At 42.8% G+C, this 24,784-nt stretch overlaps 1 protein-coding gene across 2 annotated transcripts; it reads left to right on the top strand.

Moving 5' to 3' along the window:
* Nucleotides 1-395: 395 nt before the first annotated feature.
* ZFYVE1 (zinc finger FYVE-type containing 1) lies at nt 396-24,335 on the top strand. 2 transcript variants are annotated; one of them, XM_040333058.1, is made up of 11 exons: nt 396-2,169; nt 8,028-8,532; nt 10,970-11,184; nt 14,933-15,039; nt 17,274-17,382; nt 17,943-18,040; nt 18,139-18,256; nt 19,602-19,772; nt 20,224-20,404; nt 22,241-22,351; nt 23,357-24,335. In XM_040333058.1, exons 1-11 carry the CDS (start codon nt 1,678-1,680, stop codon nt 23,587-23,589), a joined length of 2,340 nt encoding a protein of 779 aa, XP_040188992.1. In that variant the 5' UTR covers nt 396-1,677; the 3' UTR covers nt 23,590-24,335. The 2 variants fall into 2 exon arrangements, with proteins under 2 accessions (XP_040188992.1, XP_040188991.1); XM_040333057.1 differs by having other exon boundaries at nt 397-2,169; nt 22,238-22,351.
* Nucleotides 24,336-24,784: the final 449 nt, after the last annotated feature.

Here is a 24,784-nt window from a genome sequence, read left to right as displayed (position 1 = left end):
CGCCTGCTCTGGGACAGAGCCCTCCCGAGGCTCCCGCCTGCTCTGGGACAGAACCCTCCCGAGGCTCCCGCCTGCTCTGGGACAGAGCCCTCCCGAGGCTCCCGCCTGCTCTGGGACAGAGGCTCCCGCCTGCTCTGGGACAGAACCCTCCCGAGGCTCCCGCCTGCTCTGGAACAGAACCCTCCCAAGGCTCCCGCCTGCTCTGGGACAGAACCCTCCCGAGGCTCCCGCCTGCTCTGGGACAGAACCCTCCCGAGGCTCCCGCCTGCTCTGGGACAGAGGCTCCCGCCTGCTCTGGGACAGAGGCTCCCGCCTGCTCTGGGACAGAGGCTCCCGCCTGCTCTGGGACAGAGCCCTCCCGAGGCTCCCGCCTGCTCTGGGACAGAGAACTCCCGAGGCTCCCGCCTGCTCTGGGACAGAGCCCTCCCGAGGCTCCCGCCTGCTCTGGGACAGAGCCCTCCCGAGGCTCCCGCCTGCTCTGGGACAGAGCCCTCCCGAGGCTCCCGCCTGCTCTGGGACAGAGCCCTCCCGAGGCTCCCGCCTGCTCTGGGACAGAGAACTCCCGAGGCTCCCGCCTGCTCTGGGACAGAGCCCTCCCGACTGTCTGGTACACAGACTTCACAAGACCCCCGTTTGTCTGGGACTGAGGCCTTACAAGACTCCCACCTGTTCTAGTACTGAGACTTCACAAAACTCCTGCCTGTCTGGGACAGAAGCCTCACAAGACTCTCACTTGTTTGTTGATGCAGGAAATCACAATTTGACTTTTTTTCTTTTTTTAATTATTTTTGTATTTATTTGCAGTGACTACAGACAATTCTGGTAAATCCAATGCTCCTCTCCACCAGTCCATCATATTTTTAACAGATTTTCTTGTATTGCCTCTGTGCTATAGCTGGAGTCGGATACACATCGGCGGTATAGTAGATGTCACAGGTGACCTTTGATGCTAGCTGGACTACCATCCCCCACCTTTCCTTTTATTATTGCAGTTTGATTATCCAATATTATAATTTTTTTTTGTTTTTTAACTGCTTTATGCTTTGAAAGGAAAACAGTTTTTGGCCCAGAGGAACACTTCTTTACCAGCAACATAATAAACACCAATTAGATGACTCCTCTTCCTGGTAACACTGGACTTGCTGCCCAATGACACATTTGTTGTCCTAGCAGAAAGTCACATCTCAGGTGTCACTACTCCAATTAGAGCCTTGTTTTTGTCACATGTCCTTTTAATACTCTGCGTTGTTTTTTTTTGTTTTTTTATGAAACCCTTCGCATTTTTTTCACTCTAAAACGGCATCTGCCCTGTTGTATTCCTTTATCGGCAGTTTTTGAATTTTGTGATTGTAGTTTAAAGGATTATTAATTTTAAATTTTTTTGTTTTTGTTTTTGTGGGGCATTTGACAATGTCAATGCCAGTTTATATAGCCAGTCTCTATTTTAGTGTAGCTCTCTAAAGTTTTTCAGAAGCAAACTGAATAGGAAATTATCATAATTCCAATCTATGATTCTCACTGTAGTTATAAATCTATAACTGTCATTGTGGTTAGGAATTTATGATTATCAGCACAATTAGGATCAATTTTCTTTGTTAAATTTGCTTAGCCTTTAAATCTGGACATAGTTCCTCTTAACAGCCTGAATTCATCTACGTGTTTAGCCGTAGATAGAAGATGAGCACCCAGGGGGCGACGACTGAAAAATCTGTTGTAGCCGGGTTGACGTGCCAAGAAAACTTTGCCTGTTCTGGCAATAATGAAGCCGTATTTGAATGTGATGAGTGTAATACTTTACAGTGTCAGCGATGTGAGGAAGCTTTGCACAAACAAGAGAGACTTCAAAATCATGAGCGAAACCGCATACCACCTGGTTATGTCCCCTTCTGCTCTGCTTGTAAAGGAGTGAATACTATGCACAATAGCACAAACGGCACAAGACAACGGGCAGTGGTGAGGTGCGCCTCTTGTAAGGTTGACCTCTGCGCCGACTGTCAAAAACGTACTCATTCTGGAGGGAACAAGAGAAAGCATCCATTGACCCATTACCAAACCATAAATGCCCCAGAACCTCAAGAAGGAGGAAAGATGGACGAGGAAATTAGAAGAAAAAAGATGACGGAGAAAGTTGTCAGTTTCCTTCTAGTGGATGAGACCGAACAAATTCAGGTAAGTGCTTATGGGTCAGTTCAAGCTTTTTCTGTGTCAATCTTCTTTTAAAGGGTCACTAAAGGAAAACATTTTTTTTGCTGAAATGACTGTTTACAGGGTATAGAGACATACAAGTTATATGATTCCTTTTAAAAATGATTACAAATAGATAAAAAATCAATCATATAATGTACCTGCAGGTTAGTTTCACTTTTAAACTGGTTTCATGTTCCTGTGAACTAGAGAGACACACAGAACAAAAACAAAAACATCCAGGGCAGTGTTTAGTTTTTAAAATGAATCTGATTGGTTCTGTTAAGTTTTAGACACACAGTAATGACAGCTTAGATCTACAGTGAAAAGCTCCCAGTACTGTGGTTATAAGGAGCCAGACAAGCAGGAAGTGTGGAGATCAGAGCAGAATTACAGCAACTTCAAAGCAAAAACGAACAATCAGGACATGAAACCAGTACTGCAGTAAGGTAAAGGAAGCTATTTAGCTAAAAAAAAAAAATTCCTTTAGTGATCCTTTAAGGTTTTGAACAACAAGATGAGGCATTGTTGGGTAGCACAAATTGGTAACAAATAGAACTGTCAATATAGGCCGTGTACAATAAAGAAAAGGTTCAAGCTTTTTCACACATTATGACATTTAACCAGTTCCAGACTACCCACTGTCATTAATTTAACGTTCTATACCGTTGTTATGGCAGCAGCTAGCTGCCATAACCCCGGTATTTTTTATTTATTTTTTTGCTATACAGTTGGGGATCTTCTTTCACATAAGTGGTCCCGGCGGAAGGTTTGCCATGAGATCGCTTTTATAGGCAGCGGGAGAAGTTCCCGTTGTTTCCACTGGGGTGCTCAGTAAAGGTGGAAACGATTTGATCCTGTGAAGCGATGGGCAGGAAGTCGAGTGAGGGCAAGATGACCTCCTGCTCGACTCTATGCCCTTGGAGGACCAGGCCTTAAAGTGTGTGTGTGTGTGTGTTGCTGACTTTTAAATGAATGGAACTCCACTTTACAAGCAAAAAATAATAATTTTTACATTTTCCCAAAGAAAAAAATATTAGAATTTAATTATTTTTTCGTATTTTTCGGCGTATAACGCGCACTTTTTTCCCCTGAAAATATGGGGAAAATCACGGGATACTGTACCTGTGTGTACCTCGGCTCGGAGGGGAACGAGTGCCGCCGAGCGCCGTGGGAAAATTATCGCGCCGTCTCTCCTGTTTACTCGGCACACGCCACACACACATTCTGGCTTCCGCCACCGGCATTGGACCAGTGTTCTATCAATCACAGAAGGTGGTCCAATGCCGATGGCGGAGGCGGGACTGTGTGTGTGTGACTGCCGCCGAATGAACAGGAAATGACGGCTCGGCGATTCCCACGAGAGAAGGTGAGGCTGCATAGGCTGTATTTGAGCACAGGCTGCATTTGGGCACAGGCTGCATTTGGGCACAGGCTGCATTTGGGCACAGGCTAGGCTGCATTGAGGCTGCAGATGAACCACAAAATTAAAAAAAAATTTTTTTCCTGAAACTTCCCTCTGAAATTCGGGTGCGCGTTATACGCCGATAAATACGATATATATATATATATATATATATTTATATTATAATTTATTTATTTTTGCTTCTAAAGTGGAGTTCCATCCATTTAAAGGTCAGCAGCTCTTGAGGCCTAGACCGCCATGGTGCTTCTCCGCATAATTCGTATAATCTGTGGGTGCTAGTGTGTTATGTAATTGGCCAGGCTTCGCAACCAAAATGTATGAGATTCGGTCTATGAATGTGATTTTGTCTATCCTGTAAGCTGTAGCTGCAATGATTTTTTTTTTTTTTTTTTCTTTGTTAGTTTGTTTTTGTAATTGTCATTTGATGTATGTCTTTATACTTCTCCTTTTGGAGACAAATAAAAACTGTTCTGTTTAAAAGACAGCAGCTACAAAAAGTGTAGCTGCTGACTTTTATTAGTCAGACACTCGCCTGTTCCATGGTCCAGCGATGGGGGCGCATGAAGCCTCGCTCCTCTCAGCAGCGCCGGCATTCTAACTGTGGCCTGTGGATGGTCAGGCAATCTTCTGGGACCTGCGACGTGTTCCAGAAGACTGCAGGGTAGGAGGAGAGGTGATCTTCTTTTTGGTGCCAGGGGAGGAAGTGGGAACTGGGTGCCTGTAAAAAGGGTTACCCGCTCCCCCCCCCCCCCAAAAAAAATAAAAATAAAAACATGTGGCATGTCGGGGGGTCACCAGCACTTAAAGCGGATGTTCCATTTTTGGGTGGAACTCTTTAGTCCCCATTCACATCTAGGCGTTTTGTCGCCTGTAGTGCGACGCCGCTGCCGCCAGAGGGATGAAAAGACATTGCCCTCTATGGAGATGGTTCACATCTCCACGCCGAACGCCTGCTGCCTGAAAAAAGGTCCCGGACCTTTTTTTCAGGCGGCTTCCGGCGTTCGGGAACCATCTCCATAGAGGGGCACATCTAGGCGGTCAATCTTACTTTTTGCTATAATAAATATCCCCAAAAAATCTATAAAAAAAAAAAATCGATACGTATTCTTCTACATTTTTTTGGTTAAAAAAATCGCAATAAGAGGTTATTGATTGGTTTATGCAAAAGTTATAGCATCTACAAAATAGGGGATAGTTTTATGGCATTTTTATAAAAAATATATTTTTTTTTATTGTGACTACGACAAATATTTTAGTCGCCAAAATAAACACAGTGTTTAAACCACACGTGAGGTGTCAACGCGATCGTTTGAGTGAGAGCAATAATTCTAGCACTGGACCTCCTCTGTAACGCTAAACTGGTAACCTTTTAACATTTTTAAAGCGTCTCCTATAGAGGTTTTTGAGTACTGTAGTTTGGGCATCTATTTACTCGGTGTAACATCATCTTTCTCGTTGTACAAAAAAATTGGACTAACTTTACTGTTTTTTTTTTAAAGTCATGAAAGTGTATGTTTTCCAAAAACTTTGCGTTTTGAAGACCACTGCGCAAATACAGTGTGACATAAACAACTACCATTTTATTTTCTGATTTGAGAGAAAATTATATAGTGTTTGGGAGTTCTAAGTAATTTTTCTAGCAAAGAATACTAATTTTAAACTTTGTAAGAAAAAGGCCTGGTCCTTAAAAGAGAAGTATGGGTTTGTCTTTTTTGCCCATTTATACTTGTGTGGATGCAGCATTGCACCAATGCTAAATCTGTCCCCCGGTGTCTCTGCGCTGAGAACCAAGCCATCGAACACCACCGATGGCTCGGTTCTCACAACTCCAAAAGCGGAGAGATGCTGCCTGTCAATAAGCATCTCTCTCCTTCTGCTCTGCTCCTCCACGCTCACTGGAGGAGAGGTTTGCTGAGAGGCTAGGACGGCCATCAGTCCAGGCACCTGGTGGCTCCAGGCTCCCATTGTCGGGATGATGCGGTTCCTGGTTTTCAGTCCGCTCTCTGCTGAAAACAGGTCACAGGAGTGCAAAACCAATTGCACTACTGTGACCTATAGGAGAAGCCCAGCAAAACAAGCTCAGGCTGGACTTCTCCTTTTTAAGTGGTCTTGCATCATGCATAAAGAACGTTTTCTTTTATCGAAGAGTGGCAATAAAGAGAAAATGTGCACCAGCCGCATAATTTAATTATCTTTTAGTGTAATTGAACTCTTTGTCATAATGTGGACTCCTACTATCTTTCATTCCTTCTGTAGACAGCAGTAACAGGAATATTCTGCTTTTGTTTACACCAATATAACAGATAAATGCAAGGCCAGGAACTTAGGTGTCAACAGGGCCTAGAGACTCATTAGATCAAGCACTGGGATGCAAAGTGCATGCTTCAGTACTCTCCTGAGTTTAGCAGGCATTCCTAATAGTGAGTATTTGATCATCAGTATGAACGAATGATACAGCCTGCCAACACTATATTTAGGCATGATTTTTTAATTATTTTTTGCACACAAATTTCACCAAAAACTCACACATTTTTTTTAACTGGATTCAATTGGAAAAAGTGTGCATCCTGGGTGGAAGTTGGGTGAATCTTGTGTGAAAATACTGATTTTGTTTGCCTCTATACAGAAACTCTGCCCTTTTGGCTTCAAGGGAGTCCATGAATGCCTGCCAATTTGGCACCCATGTGTACCAGGCCTACACCTGTCCTTGCTGTTGTAGTCAACCTAACATAAAAGACTTTATATCATCATGGATTTCTCTATAAGGCTGGGTATACACGGGCCGAAAATCGTCCAGAAACTGTCAGTTTGGCAGGAAGAGGATGACTGTCAGCCCATGTGTACTGCTCCCAGACCGGCCTCCATCCAATGAGCATGCTGAAAACAGTAGGCAAGTGGTTAAATGCATATTTAAGGGCCGGTTCATACTGGTGCAACAAGCGCTCTGACTTCGAGAGCAGAAGACACATGACATGTTAAAATCAATGGTTCCTTATGAGAGCCGTCTTAACTTGTTCAACTTGTGTTGGTCCGACTTGGGTGCAATTTCAGCCCATAGAATTAAATGGAAGTTGCATCCAAATCCATACCAGAACCTTATCAGAGCATGCAGCCTGGCAGACCAGGAAAGACAGAAGGGAGGGGGGTGGGGGTGGACGAGTGAGCGCACCCTCAAACCATACCAGGCCACATCCCCCAGGCATGATTGGTCTGTGAAATCACAAGGGGGCAGGGTCTCCAGATAACATCACGAATGGCCACGCCTCATGGCTATATAAGGACTGTCAGATAATGAAGCTGCCAGAACTGCAGCAGCATTCATCAGGGGAGGCGTGTTTTTTTTTTTGTTGTTTGTTTGTTTGTTTTTTTAATCGGGTTAATGGAGGAAGAAGACATCGTGACTGACGTTGAATCTACATTCTATATAAACAAAAAAAGAGCGTACATTTTGAAAAAAAAACACTATTTTTTGCTATAATAAATATCCCATTTTTTAAAAAAATATATATTTTTTTCTCAGTTTAGGCCGATACGTATTATTCTACATGTTTTTGGTAAAAAAAAAAAAAATCGCAATAACCTGGTTTGCGCAAAAGTTATATTGCCTACAAAATAGGGGACATAATGATTTTTTTTATTAATTTTTTTACTAGTAATGGCAGCGATTTGCGTTTTTTCGGGACTGGGACATTATAGCGGACACATCGGACACTTTTGACACATTTTTGGGACCATTCACATTTATACTGCGATCAGTGCTATAAATATGCACTGATTACTGTATAAATGTGACTGGCAGGAAAGGGGTTAACCACTAGGGGGCGGGGAAGGGGTTAAATGTGTATCCTGGGTGTGTTCTAACTGTAGGGGGAGGGGGGGGGGTGACTGGGGGAGGTGACCGATCGGTGTCCCTATGTACAAGAGACACAGATCGGTCTCCTCTCTCCCTGACAGGACGTGGAGCTCCGTGTTTACACACAGAGCTCCACGTCCCTGCTCAGTTACTGGGCAATCGCGGGTGCCCGGCGGCCGCACGCGCACTGTGTTCCCAGTGACGCAACGGGTGCGCTCGCGCCCTAGAGGCTTTAAATGACAGGACGTCATATGACGTCCTGTCAGAACAATAGAGCATTCCGCCCGCCGTCAAGTGGTTAGAATACATTTGCAAATATGTACTGTATGGAGGCAGTGCTTTGATTACTGACGCCTGCATGCAATGCTAACAAATTCTTACTGTCTTTATCACTGTATATACAAAATTTTGGATTTCATACATTTTTATTATTTTTTTTTTTGTTTGTTTCTGTATTTAAATTTTATATTTCGCTATATAACAAATAAGAAAATTATGGTAGGTAATTGAAGGTTTTCATTTTTACAGTGTTGTATTTAACTTGGCTTTTGCTTGAATTCTAAGGTGGAGGATGAAGATGAATTTGTGAAAAAACTGGATTGCAACGCAGAGGATTTACTGAAAGTTGTGTCGATATTCGGAAACACTGGTGATGGGAAATCTCACACTCTCAACCATACATTTTTCTATGGGCGTGAAGTTTTTAAGACATCCCCAGCTCAGGAGTCATGCACGATTGGTGTTTGGGCAGCATGTGATCCTGTCCATAAGGTTGTAGTCATTGACACAGAAGGACTGCTCGGAGCTACTGTAAACCTGAGTCAGAGGACACGATTACTGCTCAAAGTCTTAGCCGTTTCTGATCTAGTTATCTATAGAACTCATGCTGATCGTTTACACAATGACCTATTCAAGTTTCTTGGTGATGCCTCTGAAGCCTACTTGAAGCATTTTACTAAAGAGCTGAAAGCCACTACAGCACGTTGTGGTTTAGATGTGCCTCTTTCCACGCTGGGTCCTGGTGTCATTATCTTTCATGAGACTGTACATACCAAGCTGCTTGGTTCAGGTAAGCGCTTAAGATTATACTTCACTTGACTATTTTTCTGCCTCAAAATGGTTGTAAACCTCAGACATGAAATATGAATGATGCATATACTTCTATAGTGTGTTCCTGTCTTAATTAAACGCACCATGTGTCATTTCTGTCTGCTGCATTGTTCCTCTGCTATCAGCATAAATCACCTCCTGTCAATTTCTCCGGACACCAAGAGAAAAATGGTGACAGGAGGGAGCTCCAGCAGATTGACTGCCTCGGCTCTGTTTCTGTGAGCTGTGTGGACGGGGGTCCCTTCAATCAGCTCTCAGTCCTTTCTTCACTGAGCTCTGCAGGGTAACTTCAGCTCTCCCTCCCCTTTTTTCTGAACTGACAAGTTTTATATATTCTGGACTTGGAACAAATGTAGAGAAGAGAAGACTGCAGATAAACATGTTCAAGTTATGTAGGAAGATTTGTTTAATCTCTGTATATCACCTGAGGATATTACCTTCACTGGGTACATGTAAGGATTTACAACCTTTTTAAGTTTCCTCTGCTCACTTAAAGCCCAACTGAACTTTCTGTTTACAGTCACTAAATACATTCTAGGTCACTTTATAAAGAGGGCACCCATAGCCTGGGTGGCAAAGCTTATCTTCAGCCAATATGCTTAAAGTGAAGGTTCACCCAAAACATTTATTTTTCTGGTACAATATTTTTTATTAAAGTATTTTAGACAAATCGACAAATTCCCACGCAGGGGATGCGAAAACAAAGGTATACATAAAGCACATAGTAGAAAACATACTATTAAAGGAACTAATCACAAGTTACCACCGTCACCCCAGCCGGGGCCGGGGGGCAGTGCGATATGCCTGAGCCAAGAGGCCCAGGGGCCAAAGCAGATAAAAGGGAGAGGGAGCGGAGTTATCCGCAAAACGGGGGAGAAAGAAAAAAAACAAAAACAAAAAAAAACAAAAAAAAAATAAAGATAAAAAAATAAAACAGCAACAAAAAAAACAAAACAAAAAAAAAAAAAAAGAACACCCCTTGCACAATAGAGGAAAAAGGAAAGGAAGAAAAAGGTAGAACAGCGAGCAAAAGCTCGGAAACACAGAGAGAAAGAAAGAAGCCTCAGGCTGGAAAAAAGGACAAGTTAAATTTAGAGCCCCAGACTAGACAGGTGTAAACTAGGGAATGTATAGGACCACCACGGGGCCCATACCTTGAGAAATTTAGCATGAGAGTCATGGAGGACGCTAGACATCTTTTCATGGATCATAAGAGTCGTCAGGGTATTCTTGACCTCTGGGAATGGAACAGAAGGTTTTTTCCAGGCCCTCGCTATTGTCCGCTTGGCAGCGATAAATAAGTATGTAGCTAACTTCTGTTGGTGAGAGAAGAGGCCTGGAATTGGGCAATGGAGTAATGCATATCTAGCGTCCTTACGGAAGGGGACATAGGGAGAATAATAGGCCAAAGACCCTTGACCAGAATCTAACTAAGCGGGCAAAACATTTATTTTTAACATTACATTCAGCCGAGTTGTCCTAATGACAATCGACAGTTTTTTTTTTTTACCGTATTTTCACCGCCGATTCCGGGTATGTCTTCTGCGGGACTGGGCGTTCCTATCTGATTGACAGGCTTTCCGACCGTCGCATACTGCGTGTCACGATTTGCTGAAAGAAGCCGAAAGTCGGTGCGCAGGCGCCTCATAGCGCCGACTCGACGTTCGGCTTCTTTCGGCAACTCGTGACGCTCCTTATGCGACGGGTGGAGGTCGTTTTTGTCATCACGTCAATAACCTGCTGGATAGGAACGCCCACTCCCGCGGGAGGCCCTACCCGGAAGTCGGGGAAGAAAATGGCTGTACGAGGTATGTACAGCAAAAAAAATAAAAAATAACGGCATACTGTCAATGTAGAGAGTGAGCTGGATGTAATGTTAGAAAATCGTTTTTAGGGTAAAACCCCCGCTTTAATGACTTGGAGAGGATCTGCAAAGAGGAGTGGGACAAAATCCCTCCTGAGATGTGTGCAAACCTGGTGGCCAATCACAAGAAAAGTCTGACCTCTGTGCTTGCCAACAAGGGTTTTGCCACCAAGTGCCAAGACATGTTTTGCAAAGGGGTCAAATACTTATTTCACACATTTTAAAATGCAAATCAATTTATAAATTTTTTGAAATGTGTTCTTCTGTATATTTTTGTTTGTTGTTCTGTCTCTCACCATTTGTCAGTGGGCATCGGCAGGGGATCAAATACCCTTTTCCCTCACTGTATCCTTTTTTTTTTTTTTTTTTTTTTTTTTATGTCTTTTAAAAATTATTTCTAGCATCAGATTTGTGGTTCTTTTCATCTTTTATTCTGTGTAGCATACTGTGTGCTGTTTTTTTATAATAGTTAGCATTTTGCCGCCTACTAATATTCTACCTTTTTTGTACTTCGATATTCATTTTGCTGTAGAGAAGGCTTCAGAAATACCAGAGAAAGTGATTCAAGATCGGTTCCGTAAACTTGGTCGCTTCCCAGAAGCCTTCAGCTCTATACATTATAAAGGGACACGTACATACAACCCTCCTACAGATTTCTCAGGCTTAAGACGTGCTGTTGAGCAACAGCTGGAGAACAACACCACACGCTCCTCACGCAACCCTGGTGTCATTTATAAGGCACTGAAGGTAACATAATAATGGGAATGTAATGTCCACACATGCAAGGGGAATTTTCTTATTTTATTTTTTAAAGTCGGTTACAGATATTTATTTTAAACTTTCCTCTCCTTTTCAAAAAAAACTTTAATTGGGACAACATGAATATGATATGTTTCTGTTCAGGGTTTTTACGGTCTTCAGGCACATTTTAAAATCTTTGTGAAAATGTGTACTATTTCATGTAAAGATCTCTTATCATTCCCATCCTTCTGTATCCAGTCAATTTAGATTCGATATTTCCAAAAATAAGGTGAAATGGACAAATTTGACTGACTGATCTATACTTGGTATGAAAGTTGTTGCAGAGTCCTAAAGCTGTGCATAGAAATAAGATGATTATCACAGAATATGATACTGATATCCGTGTCAATGGGCACCAGCAGATACCACCAGTTTCCAAATTTGGGAGAGTTGGGTTGTGAACTTGTCCAGTTGCTGTTATTCTAACCGTGGTAAGCAGGCACTGAAAGTGTCTGCTTTTGCTGGTTCCTCCCTACTCTGAAGGCATGAATACTAGGGTTGTCCCGATACCGATACCAGTATCAGTATCGGGACCGATACTGAGCATTTGCGGGAGTACTTGTATTGCCGCAAATGCCCCCGATGCCAGATCCGATACTACTGGCCCAGACCCCCCGCCGCCTCCGCATACCGCAACGCCCCCGCCGCCGATTTAATCAGCGTGCGGGGAACATTACAGCTTTCATTTGAATAGCTGTCTGTTCCCCGCCGCGTATAGACACTCCCCCTTGCTCGGGATTGGACGGGTGATCTGTCTATCAAAGTGCAGATCACCTGTCCAATCCTGAGCAAGGGGGAATGTCTATACGCGGCGCGGCGGGAACAGACAGCTATTCAAATGAAAGCTGAAATGTTCCCCGCACGCTGATTAACTAGGCGGCGGCATCTAGGTATGGGGGGACATGGCTGCATATGTGGGGGACATGGCTGCATTCATGGGGGACATGGCTGCATTTTGGGACACATTTAAAAAAAAGTATCGGTATTCGGTATCGACGAGTAGTTGAAAAAAAGTATCGGTACTTGTACTTGTACTCGGTCCTAAAAAAAGTGGTATGGGGACAACCCTAATGAATATGCATGCTTCTATGCCCTAAGCTGCCAAAAAATACCTTTTCCAGTGGTCAAAACATTCCTGCTCATCCAAGTGGCTCATAAAAGTTTATGACCATGTTTTATCTTTGTTGCAGCCTTTTACAGGATTGTTTCAATCAAACAATAGAGTACATCAGGGCTTGACAAATTTGCTTGGAAACTAGGAGCCAGCTAAAAAAGTTAGAAGCCAGAAACGCACCCCGCCCCGCCAAGCTCACGAGTAGAAGCGAGCGCATACGTGGGTAGCGCCCGCATATGAAATCGGTGTTCAAACCACACATGTGAGGTATCGTCATCTGTAACTCAAAGCATGCAATCTGTAACCTTTTTTTTTTTTTAACGTCGCTTATGGAGATTTTAAAGGATAAAAGATTGTCGCCATTCCACGAGCGGACGCAATTTTGAAGCGTGACATGTTGGGTATCAATTTACTCAGCGTATCATTATCTTTCACAATATAAAAAAAATTGGGCTAACTTTACTGGTGTCTTATTTTTTAATAAAAAAAAAAAGTTTTTTTTTACCAAAAAATTGCACTTGTAAGACCGCTTGCAAATACAGTGTGACAGAAAATATTGCAACGACCGCCATCTTATTCTCTAGGGTGTTAAATATATATATATATATATATATTTTTTTTTTTATTCTAATGTTTTGGGGTTCTAATTAGATGGAAGGAGATGGCAGTGAAAACAGACAAGGGAAGCTCCATTAGCATTGCTGGTTGTCTTGTCATACCAACGGCCACCACAAGATGGCACCAGATCACAGAAGGAAGCATAGGCCTGCAGAAGGCCGCAAAGCCACGGCCCCAATTACCGGCCAACGCGGCCCGACACAATCACGCGGCGGGGGAGGTGGGGGTGCATGGAGACACAAGATACCCCAGCTGTGCCTCCCTAGGCGTCAGGTTGCTAATTCTAGTTGCAATGGTGACCTGGTGCCCGGGGTTTGTCAAACCCTGGAGTACATACTAAAAAGTCTAATGTATATAAAACTCTAGTTATAGGTACACATCCATCCAAAGTTAAACCTTGAGGTGCATGGAGGCAGTATATAACCCACCTGCTGACTAGTTGGGTTTTCAACCACTACACTAATGCACCAGTCCACCCTCCTTTGTCTATATTTTCGTGATCCTGGAACACACCTGTTTATGCTGCTATTGAAATTGGTACCATGAAGCCCTCCAAAATCTGCCCTGGAAACAAAAAAAAGAAGTTGCACAGCACAAGCTTTAGTAAGAACTCACCTGAAGCTTTTTTACTTGTCCTTTTAGGCCCTGTTCACACCTTAGCGATTTTTCTGCTTGTAGCTCTCAAACGCTCAACAAGCCAAATCCCATTCATTTCAACGGCCCCTGTTCACATCTGGGCATTCTGTCACCTGAAGCAAAATGCCTGTTGCTCAAAGTACATGAGCTACTTTTTGTCAGATTACAGGCCCTTATAGTCGCATAGTTACATAATCATTTCCCATATCCCTGTATATTGTGTCCGCTAAGGTGCACGTCCAAGAGTCTTTTAAAACTATCCATACTTCCTGCCGACACCACAGTTTGTGAAAGAGCGTGGCACATCCTTACCGCCATGACAGTGAAAAACACCCTGCTCAGCATAAGGTTAAACCGCTTCTCTTCCAGTCCCATTGTATGGTCCCGTGTCCTCTTACCTGGGACTAAAAGGTTTCATACTTGTGCTGGAATCCCTGTTGAGATATTTGTATATCGACTTTAATAGAAACACCTGACTTGAGCTTTTTATGAGCACTTTCGGCTCAAATAGCTGCTCTCCACCCCTAATTTCCTCTCCCTCTCCTTCCCCTAGTGCTTTCTATTGAATAAACAAACACCTGAAGCTGTAAAACGCTTGTAATATGCTTCTAAAACACTTAAAATTTTTTTGTAAAAACTAGAAAAACACTTTGAATGGAGCCTTATGCCGCATACACACGATCTGAATTTCCGTCAAGAAAAGTTCGATGTGAGCTTTTGGTCGGAAATTCCGACTGTGTGTAGGCCCCATCTGACTTTTTCTGTCGGAATTTCCGACAACAAAAATTTGAGAGCTGGTTCTCAAATTTTCCGGCGCAAAAAACACGCATGCTCGGAATCAAGTCGACGCATGATCGAAAGCATTGAACTTTGTTTTCTCGTCTCGTCGTAGTGTTGTACATCACCGTGTTCTTGACTGTCGGAATTTTGTGTGACCGTGTGTATGCAACACAAGTTTGAGCCAACATTCCGTCGAAAAATAATCCACGGTTTTCTTGTCGGAATTTCTGATTGTGTGTATGCGTTATTATAGGTGTGTGTGTGTGTGTGCTGCAGGGGATTACACAGAACTCCAGATTAAGGTCAATTGTCTGAAGTTACTTGCTTTAGCGAAATGGCGCAATGACTTGGTCTCACGTTGCCTGGTACAGTATTGTTTGACATTAAACTGGGTGCGCTTTCTGGCTACAGATCTGTTAGTGTTCTCTGGGTTGCATTAGGAGATCACTGATTTTATTTTACTTGTTGCTTCCTAGTATATATTTAAATCTTCAGTTACTTGCTGCATGTTATAATATGAGGTTGCTTTTATGAATTTTTTTTCAGGCATTGAGTGACCGATTCAGTGGTGAGATACCAGATGATCAAATGACACATAGCTGCTTCTTCCCTGATGAGTATTTCACATGTTCTGCCTTGTGTCTAAGCTGTGGGTAAGTGTTCACGTGTATTCATAGATTTCTACCTTGAAAAAAAAATTAATTAGGTTTTCTTCCAATGAATATTGATCCTCCATCTTTTCTGTGAGATTTTTTTCTGTTATGACTGTACTCCCTGGCTTCAAATTGTGTTCAGTTTTTACCGTTTAGACCTACAATAGGCATTTTAGTGTGATGATATATTAAAGCCCAATTCCAGGCTCTGAAAACTAGCCCACCCGACCTTTGTCTTCCTGTCCCTGTACCCTTCCCAGACCTAACTTTAAAAATGTGTGTGTGTGTGTGTGTGTTTGTGTGTGTGTGGATACAGTATATGTACAGTTCTATGTGTCTGGGATGACAGGAAGGGGTTGGATTACATTGGGTGGCACGCACTCTTAGACACGCTGAGCAGAGCTGGAGTTCAGAGAAGGCAATTAGTGTAATGCATTTTAAAAACAATAACACAATACAAACAGTGAAAAAATGGAATTGGATAAACAAAATGGCGATACATACTGTATATAGTATGTATGTGGATAGATAGATACAGGGATATATATTTTGTACAGGACACCAGGAATGTATCCTGGATGGCAGATACATTCCCCCCCAATATTTAAGTCGTGGTCCCTTTAAGAGGGACAGTTGCAGAGTCTTCAAACACTGATTACTGGCACTTTGGTACTGAAAGGGTAAGTTCCAGGGTAAGGAGGTTTGAATGGCAGCAGAGGGAAATCGGCACCTGTGTAGAGAGAGATTCACAAGCTGTGCAGCAAGTGTGAGCTCTTAGACCTACGAAGACACGGGCTGCTGACTCCCTCTGTCTGACCTGCCTGGCACCCTTGCTCTGGAGAAGCCTAACCCCTGTATGGGACCAAAAAAAAATGTCTCGCAGTCTCCACACTAATTCATCCGAAAGGTGTTCTATGGGGTTCGGGTCAGGACTTTGTGCAGGCCAGTCAAGTTCCTCCACCCCAAACTCGCTCATCCATGTCTTTATGGACCTTGCTTTGTGCATTGGTATGCAGTCATGTTGGAATAGGAAGGTGCCATCCCCAAACTGTTCCACAAAGTTGGAAGCATGACATTCTCCAAAATGTCTTTGGTATGCTGACACTCTAATGCCGCGTACACACGGTCGTTTTTTGGCTTGGGAAAAAACGTATTTTTTTATCATGAAAAAAAAACAACGTTTTTCAAACTCTAGCTCTAGCAAAGCGCGGTTACGTACAACATGTACGACGACACTCTGTTCCATTCAAGCTCCCATCTCATAACTCATCATTTTGAATAACGACATAAACAATTGAAGCATGTTCGAATTTTTTTTTTTTTTTTGGTCGTTTTTTAGAAGCCAAAAAACGATCTGAAGCCCACACACACGATCATTTTAAATGAATTTTTTAAAAACGTTGTTTTATTTCATCACAAAAAACGACCGTGTTTACGCGGCATCAGAGTTCCTTTCACTGGAACTAAGGGGCCAAGCCCAACCCCTGAAAAACAACCCCACACCATAATCCCCCCTCCATCATCAAATGATTTGGACCAGTGCACAAAACAAGGTCCATAAAGACACGGATGAGAAAGTTTGGGGTGGAGGAACTTGACTGGCCTGTGGAGAATCCTGACCTCAACCCGATAGAACACCTTTGGGATGAATTGGAGCGAAGACTGAGCCAGGCCTTGTCCAACATCAGTGCCTGACCTCACAAATGCGCTTCTGGAAGAATGGTCAAACATTCCCATCCACACTCCTAAACCTTGTGGACAGCTTTCCCAGCTGAGTTGAAGCTTTTATATCTGCAAAGATTGGGTCAACTTAATATTAAACCCTATGGAAAAAGACCGGGATGCCATTAAAGTTCACCAAAATATTCCTCACCCCACCCCCTTATCCCTTGAAGCCTCAAAAGTTTAAATTTACATAACTTCAGTTGCCTAATCTGTGGATCTCCTAATTTTGACAAGCTGTTTTTCAATAAAGCAAATTTGCGTATACATTTTTTTTTTTTCATCAAATTTTTAGAGTTCCCAGGTTTGTGACAAATCTACTATAAAATATGCTCCTTTTTGTTTAAAAAATCTATGGGGAATAACGTGTTATTTCTTTCAGAAAATATAACATATAAAATTACTTTTTGATTTTATCATTTAACCGGATTTTCTGAAGTTTATTTTGGTATTAGTTGACCATGAATGTGTCTCTGGTTCTCCCAATTTAACTGTGATGTCCTATTATGTAGAGCAGGGTGTAAGAATAGCATGAACCACTCAAAGGAAGGACTTCTGCATGAAACTCCAAGACGCTGCAGATACTCGCACCAATTCGACAACAGAGTGTACACTTGTAAGGTAAGCAAAATAACATTGTTATTGGTGTTATGCAGTCCTAAAATTAAGAGGACAGGTGATGGTGTTAGACCACTTTCACACTGGTGCGGTTTTCAGGCACTTTAGCTCTAGAAATGGCCTCTGCTAAGTGCTTGAAAACCCCTCCTCCTCCCTTCTCCCTCTTCCTCCCTCTGCCTTCCTCCTCCTCCTTAGTAAGGATGAGCTCTGGCGTGTTCGCATAGTACACGTGCAGAGCCCACCAGGAAGTGTGCATGGCGCTGCGCTAATCACAGCCAGGGAGACATTTCACGATCCCTGCAGCCGAGCATCGGGACAATGTCTCCCTGACTGTGATTAGCGCAGCGCCATGCACACTTCCTGGCAGGCTCTGCACGTATACTATGCGAACACGCCAGAGCTCATCCTTACTCCTTAGTAATAGAAGGTAACCCAAACAAGTGATTTAATTGGTAAGCAATAGGGATAGTCCACTAGCAGCCAAACTAGCCAGATTTTGTACAGTAAATGATCATAAGTATAGTAAGAGATAGGTAATTTAACTTTTTTTTTTTTTTTTTTAGGCTTGTTATGAAAGTGGAAGGGAAGTGAATGTGATACCTAAAACCTCTGCATCTACTGACTCCCCATGGCTAGGGCTTGCCAAGTATGCTTGGTCTGGGTAAGTGTTTGTATCCCGTGTGTAATTTTAACACACATCTTTTGGCTATTGGTTTAGTAAGTCTTCTTAACTACAGAGCTGTCTCTTTCTGCTTGTAGGTATGTCATAGAGTGCCCGAATTGTGGAGTGATCTATCGCAGCCGCCAGTACTGGTTTGGAAATCAGGACCCTGTGGACACTATTGTGCGCACTGAAATACAGCATGTGTGGCCTGGAGTAAGACCTGAATTTATTAACTTTTTTATAGTCTCCAAGAAAACCCAGTATTTCTGTTAATGGTTCTATAAGATGGTTTAGAGCAATCTGACTCCTGCATGTATAAGCTCCAAGCCAGTGCTATTGCTTAAAGTATATGTGAACAAATACCCTGTAAAACAACTCATTCAGTTTGAAATGGAAATGAACAACAGAACGTGTGTGTGTGTCTGTGTGTGTCTATGTGTATAAATACAGAGAGAGAGAGAGAGAGAGACTTTATTTTATTTTTTCGGTGATCACATGTCTGTTCTCAGCCACATGAAGGGCTTTGAGAAATGGGGTGGAGAGACAGCAGTACACTGATCTTCCTAGTGAATGACTGTGCAGGGGGTCGGGGATGGATTTGGAACGTGTCGGCACAATTATGATCATTGAAAGACAGGAGGTAGGTTGTGAAAACTGGTCATGCCTAGCACGGTCAGTTTGAAGCAGGGGCCCTGGCAGGATCACAGTATAATCAGGTATTTCACACAAAGGAAGCAATAAAAAGAGAATGGGATACTTTTTAACACAAGTACATGGTACAACAGGCTTATATCAGGAATATGAAATGCTAGGGTAACTAATTCTTTAAAATGTACAACTTCACAGCCAAAGAACTAATATGTGGCCTGCCAATCGGACAATGCTGCTATCATCAGATTATTGCACCAGTATTTCCCCTTTAAGGAATCATAAACTTACCTGTAACTAGTTTCCATGTGGTCCCATTATCCCTGGATCTACTGTGAGGATGGGCTCAGGTGTGTTTGGATCGTAGTGCCAACCCACCTGAGCCCACCCACTAGGAAGCCGTCACTCCACATCGCCAATCATAGGCAGCGTGTGTATATGCAGCTGTGGGCCGGGAAATGCCTCACTGCCTATGATTGAGGGTGTGCAATGAGGGCTTCCTGATGGGATTGCTTATGTGGGAGTATGATCTGAACATGCCTAAACCCATCCCTAATCTACCAGAATCCAATCCAATAATCCTTTGCCCCCACACGGCAGAACTGGGTCTTGGCACTTGTCTGCTTTTAATCGAGCGATGAATTGTTGTGACGCAAAGGGGAGAGTAACATGTGCCCCATAACTTGAAATACTGATTTTATTTATTTTTCCCAGGGTTTTGTTTGGGTGAGAGTACAGGGAAAGCAAGTACAGAAAGTTTTATGGTGCATGCTATATATCAAATCTGTTAGTTTGCCTATTGGACGCAAAGCACAGGTTACCTTTAAGATATTGATGGTCTCTAAATCTAATATCATTATAGTTTAATAGTAGCAGATACATCTTTTCCAGTATTTATTTCTCTTTATAGGCTGATGGATTTCTAAAGGATAACAACAATGCTGCTCAGCGTCTTCTGGATGGTGTGAATTTTATGGCCCAGTCTGTAACTGAAATGAGTATTGGTCCTACAAAAGCAGTCACATCTTGGTTAACTGATCAGATCGCCCCAGCCTACTGGAAGCCTAATTCCCAAATTTTGGTATAGTATTGTTTAATTTTATATACCTAGATCCGCCATTCTCAATCAGGGCTCCTCCAGAGGTTGCTATTGGTTCCTAGAGCTTTGGCTAATTGACTTTGTATCTGTTGGGGCCTTCCTAGATACAGGTCTGTCACCACTTGGCAGAGCCAGAAGCATGTCACCAATGATCTTTAAAGGTGTCTGTAAGGGTGACATTCTATCCACCAATGTAAAGGTGGCATTCTTCCCACTGTCACCAGTGTAAGGTGCATTTTCCCAAGGAACTAATCTTAGCAGGTGTTCCCTGAGACATATTTATTTCAAGAGTTTCTCTGAGGTAAAGGTTGAGAAAGGCTGGCTTAGATTATCAAGAGGATGTCGATCTGATACATTACATTGTGCTGCTGTATTCTTTGATTGTAAAAAATCTGTCTTTCATAAAAGCCTTTATTACTGAATATTTGTATAGGAATGCACCAAGTGTAGAACATCTTTTAAGGAAAATGACACCAAACATCACTGTCGGGCCTGCGGAGAGGGTTTCTGTGACGGCTGCTCAACTAAAAGCCGCCCAGTGCCTGAGCGAGGCTGGGGTCTCTCTCCAGTGCGCGTTTGTGATTGCTGCTATGACCAGAGAGGACCACAGAATGGTAATTTATTTTTATTTTTTTCCATTTTGTTTCTACTATGAAAATTGAAATTGAGGATACGATCATAGGTACTGAGAGTGCTCAGTCTGCTCATGAATTGATTTAAAGTGGTTTTAAAGACTTAAAAATTGAACTTCCGCTTTTCAGAACCCCCCCCCCCCTTTGGTGTCACATTTGTCACCTTTCAGGGGGTAGGGGGGGAGCAGATGCCTGGGTAATACAGGTATTTGCTCCCACTTCCCGGCATAGATACCCGAGTCACCCACGGGTATCTAAGACACTTCCTGCCCCTTCTCCCCAACCCACGCCCCCCCGCTGTCTTCTAAGAGACACACGGTCCTAGAAGACAGCAGGGACCATTGGGATAGCGCAACGCAAGTCGGGAATGCACAGTAGGGAACCAAGAGGTGAAGCCACAAGGCTTTACTACCTGATTCCCTTACTGAAGATGGCGGCGATAGCTCGGCTTTGGGTGCTGACATCGCGGGAGCCCTGGACAGGTAAGTGTCCTTATTTTGAAAGTCAGCAGCTGCAGTATTTGTAGCCGCTGACTTAAAAGCGGAGTTCCGCCATTTTTTTTTTGTTTACTTTAATGCATTCTATGCCGAAGCTCCCCCCAGCCCCCCTAAATACTTACCTGGTTTCTCTATCAATCCAGCGCTGTGCAGCATCGCGCACCTCTCATTATCGCCTGTTGCCATTGGCTCCAGCGGCTGTCAGTCAAGTTATATGAGGAAGGAGTCTGGCCGAGCCATGCTGTGTGTCTCTATGGGCACACAGAGCCTGGATTGGGATTGAGTCCAAACTTGTGCAGCATGGCTTCTCTCTCTCCTCTTAGACACAGAGGCAGCAGAGGGAGCTATTGGCTTCTGCTGCTGTCAAATCATATCGGACACTTTTGACATTATTTTGGGACCATTCACAATTATACAGCGATCAGTGCTATAAAAATGCATTGATTACTGTATAAATGTGACTGTCAGGGAAGGGGTTAACACTAGGGGCCGATCAAGGGGTTGTGTGTCCTAGGGAGTGATTCTAACTGTAGGGGGAGGGGACTGATGAGAGGAGGAAACCGATCGTTGTTCCTATATACAAGGAACATACGATCAGTTCTTCTCTCCCCTGACAGGACGTGGATCTGTGTGTTTACACACACAGATCTACGTCCCTGCTCTGTGATGAGCAATCGCAGATGCCCGGAGGGCATCGTGGCCGCTGGGAACGCGCATCGAGTACACAGTGATGCAGAATTCTGGGAAAACAAGGACGTCGTATGACGTCCACCTGGAGGGAGGGTGCCTGCCGCCGTCGTTTTACTGTATGGCGGTAGGCAAGTGGTTAGAGATTTCAGTTGTTTGTTTTTCAATTAAGTTGTGCAGTTTATAGGTCACATTAAAAGTGGAAAAAGTTCTGAAATGATTTATCTTTGTCTCATTTTTTTTACATAACAGAAATCTGCTATTTTTAACGGGTGTGTAGACTTTTTATATCCATTGTACATGTAATGTATGGCAGCTGGATATAGCAAGGAGGGAAAATGTAGAAACTAGGGCAAGTTCAGGCAGGCAGCAATCCCTAGATGACTGCAACCCCAGAACTAAATGTATGTTCTTAATTTCACACTGCACAGTAAAATAACACTCTCATCAGTCACCCTGCTTTATAAAAAAGGATCCTTTACCAATTTCAAAAACGTTCTGCTTACTGTAGCTTGTAGTATTATCATTGTAGCAGTCTGATGCTGTATACCTTGTAGTCCATTGTTCATTTAATACATAATAATATTTATGTTGTACAAGGCTTGAGTAGTATCCTGATTGTTCTCTCCAGCAGTCGCCGATGGTGGTGAGGATGACGAAGGTAGCACTCTCATTGCAAGGAAAGTTGGGGAAGCTGTACAGAATACATTGGGAGCTGTTGCTACAGCCATTGACATTCCTCTGGGTATGTTATGATGTTTGTAAAGCACTACTAATTTCCTTTTTGCCCTTTGCATAGGTGATTCACATCAGTCCCTGCCACAGTAGAGATTACATTTTTTTTTTTTTTTTCGTAATTATTTTATTTGTACATAGTCGTGGAAAATACAGATATTGGCAAGATACATCCTGAGTACATTATCAAAAAAATCTCTAACATAAGAACAGCTAACAGAAATCACTAGGAAAACAAACTCAGAAGTGATGTGTAACAAAACAATCCAAACAAACTCACTTTAAAGTGGTTGTTAAGCCACCCTGACACCGTGTCAGTTTATGTGCCTCCGTCATCCGCAGCTCTGTCCTCTGCTGCAAATTATTTGAAATGTCCACACAATCCTCTGTTTAATGACAGGTGCCCAATGTATGTGCTTTATAAATAAAATGCCATTCTATACCTTATTTCAGAGTGCCACTCTGCGCTCACGTGATCGATCGCCTCTCCCCTCTCTCGATCTGACAGCTACAGTGGGAGGGGCTGAGAATCCCCAGCTGATGATAGTCAGGAGGAGAGAGGCAGCCAGTAACGCGAGTGCCAAGGGGAGTGCTGAAATAAGGTACAGAACGTCATTTTATTTATGAAGTACATACAATGGGCACCTGTCATTATTAAACAGAGGATTGTGTGAAAATGTAAAATAATTTTCAGCAGTCAGAGGGGAGTGGTGTCACTAGCTGACAAGCAGAGGGGGAGGGTCGAGGACAGAGGAGAGCTGCGGATGACAGACACACTTAAACTGACCACGGTGTCAGGGCTCAGCAGTCATGACAATAATTTACAGGGGTGGAGGGCAGAACCAGGCAGGATCAGCCAAGTATTTCAGGTGATAGAAAGGGCCAAGTGACCCAGCACAAACACTGTTCTGTATAACATACTGTAAAGGAGCAGGATAGTTTTCCTTTAAGGCCAGAGATTTTGTTTTTAATTTTAGAGTTCTCTTGTGGATTATTTGTAACATTTTCTTAATAGGGCTCATGAAAGATGCTGCAAGACCTACATACTGGATTCCGGACCATGAGATCACAGATTGCTACAACTGCAAAAAGGAATTCAATGTCAAACTCTCTAAACACCATTGCAGAGCCTGCGGTCAAGGTTTTTGTGGTGAATGTTCAAATGATAGAAGACCAGTGCCCTCTCGAGGTTGGGACCACCCTGTCCGTGTCTGCATTAATTGCAGTAAGAAACCTGGTGATCTATAACCCTTTCTTCCCATTACCAGCAGTACCTACTCAGGGCTAGATAATAATGGATTCAATCTTCCTCCTTTTAGGCTTTTGTGCCAGTGCATGCTTGACCTGTAAGCTGTAATCTCCCCCATGACTGTATCGTCTTATTAAACAAAATGGCACCAAATTTGCTCTGTCCAGGAGACAATACAGCATATAATCTGCACTTTTTTTTTATTATTGAAAGAAAAATAAAGTATAATGTAAACTTGTTAATCAGTAAGAAATTGTCATATGCACCTTGGATACTGGATCCCATCTTCAATACCCTTATGAGATATCCTTCAGTAAGAAGGCTGGAATCACCTTACCCTTACTGCCAGGTTCAGTAGATTAGAATTTGACGAGGATCCTCAACATTGGCAGCATCACATTATGTTTAAATTTGATTACATGGATAGAAATTCTAGTGTGTGTGAGTGTGTGCGTGCGCAGGGGCTATATTTTAAAGGCTTTATGCATTCATGTTCATATCCTTAGGGAGAAAAAAAAAAAAAAGATGAGTTTGCCTTGCCCCAGTGGTCATTTAGCTATTGTAACAAAGATTATTCAGGTGAATGTTTGTGTTGCTATGTATGAACATCAAGCCAAATTTTCATATTTAGAAATGTATATTTATTGCCCATGTTCCCAGAATATATAAACCAATATAAAAAAAAATACTTGAATCATGGTTTTTAGTATAAAAATATACTCCAAGGTGGACTTCATCCTAAAAAGTCGTCTTGTTTTATTTAAGGTATGTTTAAAAATGTGACAGTATCACACACCGTACCGTGGTAGCTAAATTAAACAAAGAAAGAAAGAAACTACCCCTTTAAAAATAAAACCCCAAATACAAAACTTTACTATAATACACCTTACTGATCTTTTTATTTATTTATTTATTTTTTTAACCTGGCAACCCGATTAATAGCACAATCCTCTCTGTGTAGCTACACTCACTTCTCTATGAAGGAGCAGCATTGTCAACCTGTGGGGAGGGAAGTGTTAGATGGTCTTTTTAAAATGCACGGCAACTGGATTGCATGGTACTTTTGTACCGGGAGAGTGAATGTAGTGCGTTTTGTGACCTGTGTTTTGGGGTATCGTTAACTTTTAACTGACACACCCCCTCCCCAGCAGATCACAAAGGCATTGCAATCAGAATGCGGTGCGGGAACGTGGC

Source organism: Rana temporaria, chromosome 13, assembly GCF_905171775.1.
Source record: "Rana temporaria chromosome 13, aRanTem1.1, whole genome shotgun sequence".
In the NCBI taxonomy this organism is placed as follows: domain Eukaryota; kingdom Metazoa; phylum Chordata; class Amphibia; order Anura; family Ranidae; genus Rana; species Rana temporaria.
Note: the sequence above shows the minus strand (reverse complement) of the source record. Positions and strands in the feature narration are given on the sequence as shown.

Coding starts and splice junctions, on each gene's coding strand:
- ZFYVE1 (XM_040333057.1), top strand. CDS start 1,678: ATGAGCACCCAGGGGGCGACGACTGAAAAATCTGTTGTAGCCGGGTTG. Junction 19,773..20,223: donor AGCCTAATTCCCAAATTTTG/GTATAGTATTGT, acceptor ATATTTGTATAG/GAATGCACCAAGTGTAGAAC. Junction 22,352..23,356: donor AGCCATTGACATTCCTCTGG/GTATGTTATGAT, acceptor TTTTCTTAATAG/GGCTCATGAAAGATGCTGCA.